This window comes from Vicia villosa, linkage group LG5 (genome assembly GCF_029867415.1).
Source record: "Vicia villosa cultivar HV-30 ecotype Madison, WI linkage group LG5, Vvil1.0, whole genome shotgun sequence".
Classification (NCBI taxonomy): domain Eukaryota; kingdom Viridiplantae; phylum Streptophyta; class Magnoliopsida; order Fabales; family Fabaceae; genus Vicia; species Vicia villosa.
This window is the reverse complement of record NC_081184.1, coordinates 91,194,360-91,213,435: the sequence shown is the minus strand read 5'-3', so window position 1 is coordinate 91,213,435 and position 19,076 is coordinate 91,194,360. Positions and strand designations below refer to the sequence as shown.

At 30.8% G+C, this 19,076-nt stretch overlaps 2 protein-coding genes across 5 annotated transcripts; both read left to right on the top strand.

Annotated features, from left to right (window-relative positions):
• Positions 1–9,408: 9,408 nt before the first annotated feature.
• On the top strand, positions 9,409–17,618 carry LOC131601838 (uncharacterized). Of its 4 annotated transcripts, none has more exons than XM_058873738.1 (8): positions 9,409–9,549; positions 12,948–13,103; positions 13,199–13,318; positions 14,079–14,284; positions 14,818–14,961; positions 15,261–15,478; positions 16,148–16,406; positions 16,505–17,612. In XM_058873738.1, the coding sequence occupies exons 2-8, from the start codon at positions 13,028–13,030 to the stop codon at positions 16,631–16,633; spliced, it is 1,152 nt and encodes a 383-aa protein (XP_058729721.1). In that variant the 5' UTR covers positions 9,409–9,549; positions 12,948–13,027; the 3' UTR covers positions 16,634–17,612. The 4 variants fall into 4 exon arrangements, with proteins under 4 accessions (XP_058729721.1, XP_058729719.1, XP_058729720.1 ...); XM_058873736.1 differs by having other exon boundaries at positions 13,196–13,318; positions 16,505–17,610; XM_058873737.1 differs by lacking the exon at positions 9,409–9,549 and adding an exon at positions 10,999–11,138 and having other exon boundaries at positions 13,196–13,318; positions 16,505–17,614.
• On the top strand, positions 9,410–10,928 carry LOC131601840 (protein WHAT'S THIS FACTOR 9, mitochondrial-like). The gene is made up of 2 exons (XM_058873740.1): positions 9,410–9,549; positions 9,829–10,928. The coding sequence occupies exon 2, from the start codon at positions 9,848–9,850 to the stop codon at positions 10,919–10,921; it is 1,074 nt and encodes a 357-aa protein (XP_058729723.1). The 5' UTR covers positions 9,410–9,549; positions 9,829–9,847; the 3' UTR covers positions 10,922–10,928.
• Positions 17,619–19,076: the final 1,458 nt, after the last annotated feature.

Sequence of the window (19,076 nt, the reverse complement as noted above, 5' to 3'; positions counted from 1 at the left end):
AATTTGTATTAATTTTTAAAAAATATGGATTATAACGCATTATTTCTTTTCCTATAAATTAATCATCTTTATAATTATACATTAATATTATAATCATTTATTTATTCTCATAAATTTGGATTTAGATTGAATTATTTTCTTATTTGTGTTCACAAATATATTTTTAACAAACCGTGTTGCTCTCTAAACCGTGTAATTTTATGGAAATAATGGAAAGAATCAATTAAAATTGGATGTATTAATTATGTTGTTTTTAATAATGATTATGTATTAATTAGGATAATAATTTATTTTTTTGTGATAATTACTTTTTATATATTAAAGTAGAAAATTAAATGATATTTATTGGAAAGAGAACGGGAATAACAATTTATTATAATTAATAATTAATTCACATTTATAGGAAAAAGAATAAGTGATTAAAAAAAAGGAAATATAAGAATTGCTCATTAAGATTAACAAATTTATATTCTCATTCAAACTTTGTGAATTCACCAATCATAATTATTTCATTTTTTTATAAAAAAAAATATTTATATAATTTTTTAATGCTAATATTTTATTATAAAACTTTTAAGCATATACTTGTCATATGCTTGATATTTATAGAATACAACAACATGCTTACAAAGTATATCTTAATCATGTCTTTAAATAAATAATATTGCAGAGAAAAATAAATAATCTTATTAAAAAATAATAAACCTTTTTTTTTCATATGAAAAGGTAAACAGGTGCAATAAAAAAATAATGGAAAAAAAATTACTTTCATGTGAAGAGTACTAAACGAATAATAATGTTGGAATGAATTTTAAAAATGACAACCATAGTGTATTCGCATTGTTCCACTTAAAAATTAAATACTTTTTAATTTTATTATATACATCCCTTGAAGGAATGGTTGAAGAAAACTTTGGACCTGGGTCGAAATCATTTGCCATAATTTATAGATTAATGAGAGTAGAATTTGAAGGGTTTTGAAGAAGGCTAAGATGGTGAAGAAGCTAAATCGTTTTTTGCAGTTCCAAGGTGGTTCAAGATGACGCATGCTGCATATTGATTATTTCAAAAAGAGTGTTTTGGTGGCTAAGATAATGGCTCTAGAAATTCGTTAATGATGGAAGTTTTCCACAATTCCAATACAAAGCTATCACGACAGTATTAATGATGGAAAAGAAAATGGACAATTGAAAGATTATTAAATGATGAAAAAAATTAAGTATTAATGAAAAAAATTATTATATTAAAAGTAGATTTAAAAAAAACATTTAATGAAAATAAAATGAATGGTGTTGAAAAATATATATATTTTTCCATTTTTAAGAACAATAATGAACAACAAAAATAGAAAAATTTGAAATTAGGTGAGTCATATATATATATATATATATATATATATATATATATATATATATATATATATATATATATATATATATATATATATATATATATATATATATATATATATATATATATATATATAACAATAAAATAGAAATAAATCAGACTATTAATCATGACATAAATGTAATGATGATTTTAGTTTTTGATTTTTTTTAACTTGTCGACGTAATCATATAAAAAAAATGTTTAAGGCAGTAATAATGATGAAGCAAATTTAATTTTTTTAATTAAAATAGTACACAATAATAGTATCAAAAACATAAAAAGAAATCATTACTTTTAAATACAGAAAAAATTTAATTTATATTGGAACAAATAATTTAAGCCTGTTTATAAACTAATTATTTAATGTTAATGCACTTATTTGTATTACAGATTAATGATATGTAAAAAAAATTAGAAATTTAATAGACATTTAATATATTTTATTAGTTTGTTACAACAAATTAGACCAAAATACAACACAACACTTATCAATGTATGAGAAAATACAACTCTTCTACACTAAAAAATATTCAAAAATTATTAAAACCAAATGTATTAAAAAATTATACATTGCCTGACAATGTATGATGACTGATGTAGATTGTCTTGAAGTAAATATCTTTTCACTTTTATGAAAATTGTATTAAAAAATTAAAACCAAATGAAAGAGAGATGATTTCAAATTCTTTAATACTCGCAATCATAGACAGAACCGACTCAACATCGTAGCAGAACCAACTCAACACCGTAGATCATCACTTTTAAGTTTCGTCCCTTTGACATAATAGTTTATATTTTTATTTACAAATTTTGAACAACATCATAGCAGAAACAACCAAAGAAGTTATCACAACAGCCACAACAATAAAATAGCAATACAACAACACTTCTATAGTAGAGAAATCAAAAGAGAAAGAAGAGGAAAGAATTCATCGGCAATCAGTAAGCAAAATGTGAAAATTTGATTCAAGCCACAAACTCTCAAGTATCAAAAAGTTTTTGTTTCCAAATATTTTGAACAAAATATTACAATTTTCTCAATTTTGAACAAAATTTTTAAAGAATTTTCCTGAAAGGGTCACTTCTTCTGTCATTGCTAGATCCTTCTTGTCAGTCTTCTTCAAAGCTCACACCATGCTCGAGCTTTCTACCGCTCACCCATATTTCATGAACTGTCAACATATGCAATGAAAACCATTAAGATTTGCAATGAAAACCATTAAGATTTCAAGAAACGATGAAATAATAGTTAATGAAAATGAAAAAAAAAGAAGAAGGAATAAGAGTTTGGTTAGAGATACGGAAGATATATCGAGGAAAAAAATGGATTTCGAAGAGGGAGTGAAGCGAATCTAAAGGTGGAAGCCGCTGATTTTAGGGTTTGACGGCCAAGGAGAGAGGATTGGAGATAAAATGGAAAAGAGAAGGGAAATATTGTTATTGTCTTCAGATTGTCGTGTGAATCTGAATAGTTTACTTGATATTGTTTGGAATATATAGAGGGAGAATAATGATACCCAAAAATTAAGTTTTTATGGGAAACATAATAAATGAGGACATTCAGCTTGGAAAGACTAAAATGTGTTGTAAGTTTTTTTTTTTCATATTCCAATGAAATAATTAATTTTTGGCTCCTGCAATATTCCAATAAAAAAATTAAATTAATTAGGCTGCTGCAATGAGTGGCATAGAAGGTAGTGCAACTTTTTTCATATTCCAATACAGAAGTTTTGCATTAAATAAACTGTTGGAATGTAATCATAATTAGATGTAAAATGACGCTCAGGGGTATGCAAAACCATGCTTAATTGTTTGTGATTAGGGTAATTAAGGAAATTTGGTGGTAATTCATTTTTATATATTAAAATAGATATAATATTTTTAAACAAAATTATAGCATGGTCCGTCTTCAAATTTATTCCTAAGAATTAAACTATTAAATAATAATACCAAAACTTTCCTATAAGAAATATTTTTAATATAATTAAAAAATATTTTTATATATTTTAGCAAATAAATATAAAGAGAGATACTCTAGACAATAATGATTTATTAACAGGATACAAATTGAATTTAAAAAAAAATATAAAATACTTTTTACACCGACGCATAAATTTACGGATTCAACTGGTAATCACAAAACAAAGAGTTTTGATTTTTAACCTTTTAAAATTAAATGCTATATATTATTTTAACTTCTTAAAATCGAATGCAAAGAATCTTGATGTGAATATTTACAGTTCATTTTAAATTCTCTAATAAATTATACTAAATGGCTGATACAAAATAAATGGGGTTAAGGAATCGCTTACCAATGTAAAATTTGCAAGCGAATGGGACTATCATTAATGATGGTTAAAGAAAATATTAAAATATTTTAAAAATTCAAATCAATTTGAATTAAGAAAATTAATGCTATCATAATTACATAATTTCATAATATTAAAATTAATGCTGTCATAATTACATAATTTCATAATATTAATTATTATGAATATATATTAATCACATGAAATTATATTTATATTATAAAGATAAACTCAAAAAAAATTTGAATTCTCTAAATATTTGATATTGCCCATTTTTTTGGAATATTTCGGTAATATACATTTGTCTCCATCACTCCAATTGCTCAATCAATCAGATTTTGCTTAATGATTCTCAATGTATCAATTGCATGTTAGTGAAAAGAAACTATGTTAATATGTCATATCAAAGAAATAAGAATGAAAAAAATACCTTTGGTACAATCAGTTCTTTGACTAACAGCCAATAAAAAATAGAAGCAAAACAATAAACATAGAACAATTTCATACCCAGAACTCTTTGAAAAGAACATCTCCCCTCAACCTATAATAAGCAGCTTTGGAAACTATTTCAACATCATATTTGATGTACTTGAAAAAAAATTTAGAACCAATAATAAAAAAATTGGTGAGACTAAAAGAAAGAAGAAAAACAATTACAAAAATGTCTTCGTCGAACCCTTTATCTTGTTGCTTAATACACGTTTAAAAAGAAAATAGATCTAAGAAGAAGACATAAAATGTGTTGCAAAATAACCAAGTTCAAATATAAAAATATAGTTTGAATAAGAATATAAAAGAATGAGAAAACTCACCAAATAACAAAAATAAGTTGTAAAAACTGAAAAAGTTTGTATCTTTTGTAAAGAGATGTACAAAATACTGAACTGTTAGAAAAGTAAAATAACAGATGGAAGTGAGACAGAATGAGAGAAAAGGGACACCAAAAAACACCAAAACAATAAAGAGAAGCACGTTTAGAATAATTGTAAGAAATATAAAATAACTTACTTCCAATTTTTTCCAGAAACTCTTCCTACAAATTTGATAATGATTAAACATAGATTTTTTTTTCTAGAAACTCTTCATGCAAATCTAATTCGAAAAAAACAAAACCCAATATTTGCAAATCTGAAACGAATATTGGCAGATCTGATTCTGATGGAAGCGCAGATCAGGAGGGGTTTGTTAGTCTCCATATCCATGACTTTGATTTCTTCCATCTCTACGTCCTTAAATGATTGTGTTGATTTCAATTTTTTCCAGAAACTCTTCCTATAGATTTGATTATGATCAATTTTTTCTAGAAGCTCTTTATGCATATCTGATTGCAAAAAAACTAAAACAAATATTTGAAGATTTGAAACGAATATTTGTGGTTCGGATTCTGATGGAAGCGCAGATCAGGAGGGGTTTGTCAGTATACATATCCATGGCTTTGATTTCTTCCATCCATACGTCCTTGAAAACTTCGATCCATAAATGTCCCATAAACTGCAACTCATAACATTATTCAATTAAAATGTTGCAGATATTGAACAAAAAAAATAACAGAAGTGATAATAAAAATCTATATTTTGTAATCTAACCTTTGAATCAATAACAACCATCTCAAGATGTTCTATACCCTTGCTATTGATAACTGTCCATAAATCAATAATACAAACGGCAAGGCGACAGGTCTCCTACGAATCATTTATATTAAGAACACTGTTGAATTTCCGAGCCATAGGAATATGGAAAAAAAACAAATAGATCAGTTCTGCAAAAGGATGGAAATAATCATATATGAAGAAGAAGGAAAAAATGAAAAGCAGGGAAGAAGAAATAATCCGATGAATATATGAAGGAGCCAAAGAGTACCAATTTTTTTCTTCAAAAGGGAATAACTTTATAGATGAAGGGAAGGAATTGGAAGGGACTCAAAGTAAACAACAGTGTATTTTTCAATGCTTGGGAAAACTAAAGCGTGTGATGATGGAATAAAGCGTGTTCCAATTAAAGGATTTCAATTAATTAGGGTTGTAGCACATCAAGTAATCTAATGAATGCTCTGAGAAATTGAAAGAGAATTGGAAAAGTTGTTATTGTTTCAAAGTAAAATTGAATGTTTTCAAGAAAAAGTCATAATTGCTGAGTGTAAGATGATGTTTTCAATATGTGCTTTAGGGTGTGTTTGGTTCAAACCAGGGGGAGGGGAGGGGAGGGATTTTAATGGAGGGGAGAGAAGGGGAGGGGAGGTGAGGGGATTTTTTTAATCAGATGGGTGTTTGGTTCAAACGAGGGGAGGGGAGGGGAAGGGAGGGGTTTTAATTAAAAATATGTTTGGTTCAGGAGGGGAGGGGAGGGGTTTTACTAATAATTTACATTTTTATCCTTATTAATTATCTTATATAAGTGATATAATATGATATTCAAATGTGAAAAAATTATACATATTTTTTTGTTAGTAAAATCTTTAATATTGAGTGACTTAAAAGTTATAATTTAAAGTAAAATCTTTAATATTGAGTGACTTAAAAGTTATAATTTAAAACATAACGTTAAAAAATTGAGTTCACTTAATTTGAATAAAATATTCAAAAACAAATTAAACTATATGTTGATAACAACTTTGAAATCGTAATGAATTATTTAACACATAAAATACATAAAATAATTTATTATTAAATATAAATGGTTTAAATATTTTAATAAAATAAATTAATTAATTAAAATGAAAATTTTAAAATTTGATATAAAAGAAAATACGATAGGATACATAACAAAATTAGAAGAAAAAAATATGAATAAACATAGAAGAGTTATAAAAAAATAAAAAAAAGTGAAATAATTATGATTTATATTAAGGACAAAAATTTCAAAATAATTTGAAGATGAAAAATAATTATAATAAGTTGATAGAAACAATCGAGAAAAATGACACAGAAGAGAGCAATAATACAAAAGAAAATGAATAATTTTGAAATATTAAAATAAAACTGAGGATATTATAGTAATTATAATAATTTTTAAAATATTAAAATTGAGATTCTCTTCCCTCCCCTCCAAATCCCTCCGATTCGGAGGGACGCAAAAAATGTGTTTTGGAGGGGTTTTGCTCCCCTCCCCTTCCCTCCCCTCCCCTCATAAAATTTGAACCAAACACATTTAATTAAAAATATTCCCTCCCCTCCCCTCCCCTCCCCTCCCCTCCCCTCCATCTACCCCGAACCAAACACACCCTTAGTAGAAACAATTAAATGGGTTAGTGTAAAGAAGGAGTAAATGGGTTAGTAAATAATTTATTTATCAATTAAATATTAAAGGAGATGCAATTACATCTATATCCCCGTTTATCACCCTCAAATTGGTGATTAGAGGGATAATAATAGGATTTCATATGTCATCTACTTTATTATATTAAAAGTAGATTATTATTATTATTATTATTATTATTATTATTATTATTATTATTATTATTATTATTATTATGGATCACGATTATTATTATTATGGATCACGATTATTATTTTTTGGTTTGTTTAAAACTATATATATTTTCTAATTTCCAAGAATAAAATTTGGATCTAGAAAATTAAAAAGAAAAAGGGACATGACATGCCATGTAAAATTGCACGTTTCATCCTTTATGTTTATTTTAGATTTTAAGTTGATAAAAATTGTTTGTTTTTTCATATGCTAGCTATATTACAAGTGGAAGTTGAGAATAAATTTAAGAAACCTCTTTTTTTCTTTCTTTCTTCTCTTTCTCTCTTTCAATTTGAAATTTAAATTCATTATTCTATCTCTTAAATTTTCTCACCCTCAATTTGTTTTTCCCCATCTCTCCTACTATTTTTATCATCATCATCTTCCTCTTCTCACCAAAAGAAAAGATTGATTTTGTACTCTTATTAAACTATAATATGACAAATTAGATGCAAAGATTGTTTTATTGATGATTCATGATTGATAAACACAAATTTACTTTCAGAGGTCATGTATTCTTGTGTAAAACTCATATTCACAATGTTGATAATAGACTAGTGAATGATAGCTTGATTATAGTATTAAGTAAAATATTGGTCGTCAACTTTGGAGAAAAGAACTTGCAAGCACTCTAACACTTAAGTTAGTATTAACTGTGAAGTTTTTTGGATTAATAAATATGTATTTTGAGTGCTTGGTAGTGTTAAGCTTATATAGACTTGAAGTTGGAGTATTGGACTTGGGTCAACCAAAAGTTCAACCTGAATAATAGCCCTTTAAGCGTTTGGCTGACAGAGTCAAGTAATGGTTTGAGTTTGGCATCTCATCGGAGTCTCAAATCACATAGACTGATTTGAATTTGACATTTAGAAATCACGGTTCCTTTGTCGAGACTATTGTCGATTAAATTTGTTATATTGATAATTGATTCCAGAACAAAGTTGTCTTGGAAACAAAGTCTTTATACATTTCATGTGTTTTGCATATGTGTTGTATCACAGATGATACATGATATTTATTTTGCATGACTGGTCTTATCGACATCCTATCATTTCTAAGAACAAGTTGTCAAACAAAACATAAAAGTTCTCGTCCTTGGTCCAAGGAGTAGTCCTTAGATCGAGGTGGAAGAGGTGCATATCATGACAATCTGATTGTTAGACAAGAAGTGGATGTATCATAAAGTGTTGAGATTTTCACTAAATCAAACATAAAATCTTGGAGGAGGAATTCAATATATTGAAGCTAAGAATCGTGACTCTCATTCGATCAAGAATCAAAGCTTCGTCTGACATGTTAAAGATGAGGGTCACGACTCACTCAATCATGTGTATCAGCTTGGAAAGGGTCTGAATTCCTATCATGCATATCAAAAATATGTATATATATAGATAAAAAATTATTAGTCAATACATATATAACTTTATTAGCTGAGAGAGGGTTAGATTGTCTGAGGTGCTTGATCGGTTAATTTGGTCAGATGTACATCTATCTTGGTGATAAATACATATTGAAGAAGCTTCAGAGCTTCTCTAACGAATAATGATTCTAACTATAGATTTAGACAAGGCATGTTCAAAATTTTGTTGAATGAAAATGCTAGTGTTTAGGTTACTCAGTTTGAAAATGAAAGTAAAAATATTCATAACCATTTAGAATAAAAAAGAATGAAATGTTTCAAATATTAAGATAATATTTTAGTTTTGAAAGACGGGAGAAATGGAAAGATTTTGTGACTTGGTTTGGGATCAAAATGAGGAATGAGTGGACAAACATACTTAATTTAAAATATTTTTTCCTTTCCTCTCCCCTTTTGTTAAGAAAACCTAACTGAACGAACTGTTATGAGTGAAAAAACGAGTCTGTCCCGCTCGATATGTTCGTTTTGCCTGATTTTTTTGCGAAACAAGAAAAGGTTTTAAACATGCTCTCTCTATTATATCTTTCATATTTTTTTTTCGAGCTTTTACTGATGCGAACATGAACAAAAATTTTGTAATTTTTATGCTTAAAAAGTACAGTATCTACAAGTCTACATCGTTAACCCTAATTTTTTTATAAACAAATCAAATTTTTTTATTGTTATAATCTAATATGTCCGTCTTATCAAATTGCATCATTAAACTTAAACAAATTATCAAAATTCAAATTGAAAATTGTTTTTTTTTAAGAAATTGAAAAGTGAAAACTGAAGTTAGATAACTAAATCAAAAAAATAATTATGGTTTCTTCTCGTTCAAAGAGTGTCATTATTGCAACTTGCAAGAACAAACTCAACAACAAAAACGCAGCTGCATTCGTCGCACTGATCTCAACTCGCCAAATTCAGTAAAACCGGCAGGAAATCGTTGGCGGATCCCGTCGTCGGCCGCCAGAATCAGTGAGTCCAGATTCCCAATTTCTGTTTTCACATTTTCCTTCACCCTATGTTAATTTGTGTTTCGATTTTTCTTTTAGGGTTTTAAAGTGTTATTATATGATCCTTCAGTAATTTGCAGCACTGTGATTTTATAGTTTTGAATATTTTAAGTTCATATATTGCTTCAACTCTAATGCTAAGACCAAGTAGAAAATTGATCTGAGTAGTTTTATAGAATCTTTATACAAAAGTTATATAGTTTTAGTTTCTACTCTATGACAGAGTGTTTCCACATTACAGGGTATTGAGCTGGTTTTAAATGGCTCGTTCCTCCAAACTCTATCACCACTTCAACCACATTAGGACTTTCGTGAATGCGAGGGTTAAATGGGTTCGAGATCCCGATCTCGACACTGCAGTTCTCAAAGAGAAAAATCTCAAACACGTAATTTCTCTCAAGAACCATATTGTTTCATCTCCTTCCAAATCCTTATCCATCTACAATGCGTCTATGTTGAAATCTTCACTCGACCTTCCTATGACAACGGTCAAATTCGTTGAGAAATATCATCATGTTTTCTCTCAGTTCCAACCGGGTCCTGGTCTCCCTCCACGCGTTAAGCTTACTACTCAGGCTTTATCGCTCCATAAAGAAGAGATGGAAGTGCATAATTCTCCTATTAACCGTGAAGAGACTGCTCGGAGGCTGGCAAGGCTTCTGATGCTTGCTGGCATGGAGAGATTGCCGATTTATGTGATTGAGAAGCTAAAGTGGGATATGGGTCTTCCGCATGATTATGTTAAAACTCTTTTGGCTTATTACCCTGATTATTTTGATGTTTGTGTGGTAAAAGATCCGTCGTCTGGGGAAGATGTGCTTGCTTTAGAACTTGTTTCTTGGAGAAAAGATCTTTCTGTGTCGGAATTAGAGAAGAGGGTAATAAGCGTGAACTATGGTGCAGATAAAAGACGACATGATATTGCATTTCCCATGTTTTTGCCCCCAAGTTTTGCTTTAGAGAAAAGGGTGAAAACTTGGGTAGAGGGTTGGCAAACATTGCCTTACATTTCTCCATACGAAAATGCATTTCATCTTGACTCGAATAGTGATCAGGCGGAGAAGTGGACGGTGGCAATTTTGCATGAATTGCTTTCTCTTTTAGTGTCAAAGAAGACAGAAAGAGAAAATTTTATTTGTTATGGAGAGTGTTTGGGGTTGGGCTCGAGATTTAAGAAGGCTTTGGTTCATCATCCTGGTATATTTTACATCTGTAATAAGATTAGGACTCAGACTGTCGTGCTTAGGGAGGCTTACAGAAATGAGTTTCTAGTTAAGAAACATCCAGTGATGGGTATGAGATATTGGTACATTCACCTCATGACGAAGACATAGAAGCACTGTATTCTGGTTGATTTGAGGATGATGATGAAATTGAAGCTTGGTTACTAAACCTGAAGTATATTCTAGCTATGGCTATGAGCTTCTGGTTAAGAAACTTCCAGTGAAGGGTATGAGATATGGCATAAACAAGTGGATTTGGAGGATGATGATGAAACTGAAGCCTGGCGTCTGAACCTGAAGTAGATTCTACTTCAAACTATTTAACATAGTAATGAAACAAAATTTCCAAGCTACTTATTTTCGCAACTGACACACTGATTGTTAAGATGTTTCCCTTGGAAAATAATGGTTGCAAGTTCAAGAGCTATTTATAAACCTAATTTTCATGAATTACCGTATTTATTATGCCGTGTGTTGGAAATTTGTGCTAGTTGCCAAAGTTTTGAATTTTAGGCAAATGAAGTTGTGGTTACTGACTTCAATTTAAAATCTTAAATAGTCGGTTGGTACTAATGCTAATGAGGTTATCAACCACCTAAATCATAGAGGAATGGATGTATGCCATGCCTAAACAACTATGTATGCACAATTTTCAGTGTTGAATTAATTGTGGCTACTGACTACAATAGTGGTTGATTGTGGGCAACCTATGGTTGTGATTAACAACCCTGTCTTTGATTTTTGCAATGGACAAAATACCCCGTTTTGCCCACTTTAAACATTACCGTGTACACAGGGGCTTACTTGCTGTCCTTCGTCCATAGCATATTAAAGTATTTTATTGTTAGCTCCTCCTGTTTGGTTATGTAGTCATACAAAGAAGGACCGTTCTCTATCTCTCTTCTGCAACCCGCCTATTACTTGGCCAAACTTGCATCCCATCCATCTGATCTGGAAAGGGAAAAAAAGATACTTGAGTTGCTTAAGGAAAAGGTGTTCCATCACCCAAGGGGAATGATATAATGATAGTTATACTTAGTTAGATACTGTTTATCTTTTTCTGATATCTGTTATAATTCTAGTAACTAAAATCTAGAAGGTTTTCCGTCTGTTAATGACTGTCAGATACTAACTCTTAATATAAATACCTTCTAGTCTCTATTATTCAAATCATAATATATGGTTTAAGATTCAACATACATGTTCCATCTGCACTTTTCTCTCTATCTCAGATTCATTCATGGTCGAATGTATATTACATGGTTTATATCTCTAATTTCAGAAAATTAGGAAAACAGGTAAAGATATTAGAAATATAAATTAAATCAATTACATTTCAACACTAGTCAAGTCCGTCCTTTTCACAGCTCAGTTGAATTCTAAGCTTAGCAATAAGTAAATAAATGTAGTTTACATTTACAGTGAGATTAGAACATTCTACTTCCCAAGTGCATGCATGGTCTTCTCTACTCAAGCTGGAGCATACAAGTGAAATGCTCTAAGCTTGGACTAAATAAATTGAGCTCTTTGCCCCCATCGGGATTTTGTGAAGATCTCTATTAGTTGATCACTAGAGCTAACAACTCTATTAGTGAACTCCTTAGAAATAACTTTCTCAGCTGATCTTCTATTTATACTCTCTTAGCAATAAATATATAAATAAAGACAAACATTATTTACATTTACAAGGAGATCAACAATATTATTACTTTGTATAGTGCATGTATGATATTCCATAGGTTCATGGCTAACTATATACAACAATCTGAGTATAATTGCTATACAACTCCCAATACTAACAATAATTCCATTACACAGCATCTCTTGGCACCTAAGTTTGACTTTAGATTATCACCAACTAGCCCGTTCATGTCCATTGAAGACCGGCGATAGGCTGACCTGGGCCATCATATTTTGGTTGAGCTAAATTATAATTATTCACTTTTAGATATAATTAAATTCACACGATTCTCCCAATTTTTCAAATGTAAAATATTTCTTTTTTGGGGGCCTAACCCGAAGAATTGTGAATGGAAAAATTTACCATATTTTATCTAATTTTTTCTGTCGTCTCTTTGTAATTTTAGCATTAAAAGCATCATCCTGATTCCCAAGTTCATTTTCTATTTTTGTGCAGCTACAGTGCCTTTGGTGGCAGGGCATTAGTTTCTTCCACTTTTTACATGGTATTGGACATCAATTGAGCATTTATGAAGCATGAAAATGTTCAGTGGTTGGCGTCGTTTTGCTTTTGGTGTTCTATTAATTTTACTCCTTACTCATCTGTTTTCTGGTAGGTAATCCCTTTCAATTTTTTCTATAAGTACAAATCATTCTGTGTCATGTATAATTGATCTTTACAAGTGAACTTGGTTGTATTCTCAGCAGTCACAGAGCTGAACAGCTCAAAAATGTCAGAACCCCATAAACAACTAAACAAGAAATTTGATCATCTGGTTCTTGGTCCTGCTGCTGGCCAAGGCTTGTCAAACCGTTTGCAATGCCAAGGTTCCTTTTGTCTCTATAAATTAGTTATTTAAGTTATGGTCTATTTCTTGAATATTTTGCTCAGAATGATGTGATTCCTCATTCCTGATAGGTTGTCTTAAAATCTTCTGTTGCTGACGACCCATCTTGCACTATGAGTAAAAATAGCTATGTGAAATTTGTCTTTTGTCTTGTCTTTGGGATTTTAATAATATAACATGATAGCATTCACAAATGTTGAACTAGTATTAGTTTTTTCTCAAATGCCCCATATTAGATATCATCTTAAATGTAACTTAAGGTGCTAAACAATTTCGTTTGTTCTTTTATTTTATTAATGTAATCGAGGAGTAAATATCAATTTGTGCTTTGAAGTGCTGTAGCTTCTAATATATTACCATGTACGATGTTGTTAAAGGTAAACCTAGTGCTATAAGGCTCCTGACATGGCATTGCCTAGAAAGATCACCTTGATTTCTCATAAATCTTATTCTGAAGATATCTATATCCCGGCATAATTTCCTTTATTTACCTTATGTATGTTTATTTGCATAGTGATTGTGCAGGTAAGGAATTTTTACTTATGTAAGTTTCATAATCTAGAAAAACTCGTAATTGTTATTATATATTTACATCCAATAAGTACGGTATTTTTTGTAGATTGTAAATGTTTGAAAACTTTCATTTTTTAGGTTTCACATTTTACTCCTTATTATCCTGTCCGTATTATTTTGGTTTCTATTTAGTCTTATAATGCATTTTACATCTCCACAATTTACAGGATCAAAAGCTCTCAACAGGACCCATTCTTCAAATGACAGATTAGGTGTAGATGGAAGTATTACATTTGTAACTGTCTTTACTATTTATAATTCTTCTCTTGATAGAGTAGATGATAAATCCTCAAAAACAGTCGTTGGCAACACTTCATATAATAAGATGGACAGGTCAATGGCTGTGTTGAATGTCTTCATTAACTTCATTCAGGTAACTTAAATAAATTCTGTGGGTCTGTCAGATTGCAAAGAGCTTATTTCCTTTGATTATTGTTTCTACTGTTACTTAATTACTCCCTCCGTCTCACAATAGGTGTCTTCTTTGAGATTTTCACACTTTTTAAGAAAATGATTAATTATGTTGATTTCAATGATAAAATGAGTCTCATTTACTAAAATAACCTTATTAATAATAGGTAGTGGAGTACTTAAATGAATTAAAATACAATAAATAAGGGTAAATTAGTGGAAAGAAATAATAAATATCACATTGATATTCTAAATGGACAAATAATTTGAGACAAATAAAAATAGGAAAGAGGACACCTATTGTGAGACGGAGGGAGTATCGAGTATAGTTTGGTTAAGCGTGTTTCACATACTCAAATTCAGGCTTAATTCTCTTAACTTTGTGTATACAGCCCAAATATTGGGTAATTCATAGTGTCATTCAGCCTTGAGCTCATTTCTGACAGTTATATCAAACAGACATCATTTAACATTTGGTGTGGGTAACATGTGCAGGTAGCAATGCCCCAGAGCGAAGTGATTATTCTCACAGATCCAGTTTCTGACCTTTCAGTGCACAGAAATAGGGTCTCTCTGTATCCCATACAAGGTGAATATTCAAGAGACAAGTTGATGCTCCAAAGGATCAGGTCTTACATTGTAAGATCACATTGTATCGAAAGTATATATAGATCTTTTTTGGTTAAAAATTGCTGCTCGCTTTTCCCATTTCATTCTTTGTCTATCTACTAAATGCAACATCAATACTATAGCAGTCTTTTCCCCGAATCACGTGCACGGAAATAGATCATAGATGCTTTCTATCTTTATCATTCTTTCTCTTCGACATTATGTCACTCTCAAGCTCATAGTTCTAGTAGTCTTGTTTTATCATTATCCATGAAGATGATACGGATGTTAAATGTTATATAAATAACCTTTTGTTTGCTTCTTTACAGACCTTTTTAGAAACACGACTTCACAAACTTTCTCAGAATCCGAGGGATATCACTCATTACATCTTCACCGATTCTGATATAGCAGTGGTTGATGATTTAGGGCAGATTTTTCGCGACCATCCTGATTGTCATATGGCTCTGACCTTCAGGAACAACAAGGGTCAGCCTTTGAATTCAGGATTCATTGCAGTAAGGGGTACTTCTGATGGAATTTTAAGGTAAATGAACTGTACTATACTATCCGTAATTTGGCTTAATTGCTGTTGAATTTGTGTCTATAAGAACAGACTATACTCACTCACTTCTATATATTTATAGTAGCTTATTTATAGAATAAACACAATAAACACTAATTGATATGATTTGCTAATTCTTCCCAATAATAAATATTAGGTTTTGATTCTAACAATTGCAGTTACATGATACTATTACAAAAAATTAAAATTAAAGTCTGATTGTGTAATTGGCTAGTAATAGTATTTATGCTGTTTTCACTGTTTATCAAAGTTTCAATTATCTCACTTGGATTTACCCTTTTGTGGATGACATACATGACCTGCAACTAATTGCATGAAAATTGTCATGTTTGTTTCAGGTTTCTGAGAAGAAAACAATGTACTTTAAATATTTAATTATGATCTTTTATAGTGCAAAAAGTTTTACACTATAGTATATACTATCCATGAGCCATTTTAATTTTTCGAAGCATTTTTCCATGTCCGCTTCTCCTAAAATCTAAAATATACAGGTTGTCTTTAGTATATATTAATTGTTAAATCCTGATTTATTTAATGTTCAATTCCTGATTTATTTAATGTTCAAATCCTGATTTATTTCTCCATTTTTCTGCTATCTAATTGTTAAATCCAATTTGAGAATCAACACAGGGCAAAGCTTTTTCTACAAGAGGTTTTGAAAGTTTATGTCTCAAAATACACAAATGCTTCCCGCATGCTGGGTGATCAGTTAGCTCTTGCTTTTGTTGTGAAGTCAAAACCTCATTTCGATGCCAGCAGGTTTGCCAAAACAGTTGCTTTCTCTGATGACATTGGTGGTACCTCAATATTGTTCTTACCCTGTGCCATATACAACTGGACTCCACCTGAGGGTGCTGGTCAATTTCATGGCATGCCTTTGAATGTTAAGGTATAATGCTCACTAGCTGAATGCTTGGAGTTATATTTTCGAATTTTGGTTCTGAATTTTTTGTTTATTTTCACTCCTGGTTTATTTCTGGGATGCAGGTTGTTCATTTTAAAGGATCAAGAAAACGTCTAATGCTCGAATCATGGAATTTTTATTCAGCAACTCCTGACATTGCTGATATGTTATGCCTCATTTTGGGAAGTGGAAGAACAAAATATGATTTTTGAGAATGGTTTCTCGCAAAGGATTCACATCATATATTGCAGCATCTAACGACATCAACGATTCCCAATCGTGGGGCAGAAAAATTCAGCTATTGCTCCTTTTGCACTAGTCATTATTTACCCTTTTGATTGTTGTTAAGGTACTGATAACCGCTAACCAGAAGGTAGGAGCTGGCCCCTTAAATAGGTTGATCTCTTCTACTCAGGAGTGTTCTTTTCAGAAGGCACGGTTTTAAGGTCACAACAAATCAAGAGGATGTAGAATGTGTTATAATTGTTTTGAAAAGACAGAGGGTTTATACATTCTTCCACAATTGGAAAAGATATATAATGATTTTTTTGAAAGAGCATGAAACATCAGTATATTACACTGACATGAAAACAAACCTGTCAAAGACAGGAACATCACACCAAATAGAGAAACCAGCAGTCACGCCGCTAATCAGCAGCCTTCTCCATCATTATCTGAACCAGACAGACACAGTACTCTTCAATCAAAGCCTAAAAAAACTCAGCAATCTTTTGCACAAGCACAATGATAGATGTAAATCAGTCAACCGTAATACCTATAGTACGTCTTAGGATTCCCACACTATTGAACAATATTATCACGAGCCCTGTTTAATTTTAAATGGATTCATTTTCAGAATAACAATTTCTCCTCTTCTATCATTCTTTCAACGTTGATTTCCTCATTCAAAAGGTTTTTTTTATTCCTTTCCAAACCCATCACTTTTGAGGGAATCACCTTATCCCGGAACTTAGACAAAGGAAATGACTTTGATAATTCAATATTAAACACTTTTGTGTCTCTTTTACCAAGTACTCAAGTGGTGTGTTTCAACAACCTACATCTCCCCAAATTCAAAACCTCATGAGATCTATTAACCAGCGCCATACCCCATAAACCCCTTTTTTCTATTACAATTTATCAAGTCCATTTGCTTGGCAACCCGATATTGAACAATCTTAAATTTCTAATCCATAAGCCCCCTTCTTCGATTGTCCTACACTATACACTTTCTCCCACTTAACTTAATAAATTTTTCCTCTTCTTATATCCCCACATAAACTATTGGAAAATAGATTTTGTACTCATAAAAGTGCACCATTAATAACATTATTACAAGCAAGGATCAGTAAAGTCGCATTCAAATGTGTAGCGGTGAAATTTTGAGATTAAAGCCATTGATTGACTTATTTCAGACATTTTAGTAGAGTCGCCATCGCGCTTTATTATTTCCAAAGGAAATGGGAAAAAGAGCGAAATAAAACCCACATAAATTTTTAAAATTAAAACTAATAAAAAAAGATTTTAGGTTTGAGGGTTGATTATGCAAAGGGAATGTATTATTACCCCTCACATCTAGGTACTCCATAGGAACCTCTTTGAAATATATTATTATTGTTGTTTTTATTATAAAATGTTTATGTGTTTTTGTTTAAATAGAGTGGGATGGTGAGAAAAGAAGATTTTAAAAGTGTGTTCAGCACGACATCACATTGTGTGCCTACATACCCTTTAAGTGCAATAGAGAAGTCAGAGCATTTGTAGTTCCCCTTAAAAGGAAAATAAAAAGCTAAGTGGCGAAATCTTTTTAGGTGTTGAGCTTTAACAATACTCAACAGGTTTTTAAAATGTTAAGTTTTAACAGTACTTAACAAGTTTTAAAAGGTGCCAAACTTTAACAGTACAAGGCAATAGATGATTTAAAAAGAGTGGTGATTGAGCTTTAACAATACAAAACTAAGGGTTGGATTTAAAAAGGTTGAGCTTTAACAATACAAAATCATTTTTAAAACAATGAGGGAGTCCTAAGCTTTAACAATACTAAGCACAAAGTAAAAAAGTTGGAAAAGAGAGTGAGTACCTTGACAATTTTAGTCAATAACATTCTCATTCCTTTGGAGTTTAAGTAACATCTTAAGCAATCATTCATGATGAATATCTCAAGTGGTGTGTGTGATATTATGGCTGTCAAAACGTTTCGCGGAGATGAAAATTTGCTTGAAGTCATTTGTGAGAAACGTCCTAGTATTGTGAATGATGACAGTCTCATCAGCAATATTTGTTAAGAAAATCAAGGTTGGTATGGATATACTGCAATACTTCGAGGTCCCATCTATCCTAACATTGTGAAGACTTTTTGGCTTTACGCTTCTATTAGCAGTGATGGCAGTCGCATCACTTCAATTATCTATGGTATCCCTTTTTTGATCACTCAATCCTCTATTGCTGAAGCTATCGGGTGTCCATATGAACCTGATTCGTATGATCATAGAAGTTTTGATCATATGGCTGTCACTGTTGTTCTAAATTACTTCAGCACCTTTAGGCGAGCATCAAACAATCCAGAGAATCTGAAACCTCTTGCTAGAATATTGTTTCGATTCATTCTTACAAACCTTCATCCTAGAGGAGAATGTCTCAATGTTTTATCCTCAA

What these genes read in the sequence shown, in the direction of transcription:
- LOC131601840 (XM_058873740.1), top strand. Translation starts at nt 9,848, where the DNA reads ATGGCTCGTTCCTCCAAACTCTATCACCACTTCAACCACATTAGGACT.
- LOC131601838 (XM_058873737.1), top strand. Translation starts at nt 13,028, where the DNA reads ATGAAAATGTTCAGTGGTTGGCGTCGTTTTGCTTTTGGTGTTCTATTA. An exon ending in CCTTACTCATCTGTTTTCTG is followed by an intron (nt 13,104 to 13,195) that starts GTAGGTAATCCC and finishes TTGTATTCTCAG; the next exon opens with CAGTCACAGAGCTGAACAGC. An exon ending in GCATGCCTTTGAATGTTAAG is followed by an intron (nt 16,407 to 16,504) that starts GTATAATGCTCA and finishes TCTGGGATGCAG; the next exon opens with GTTGTTCATTTTAAAGGATC.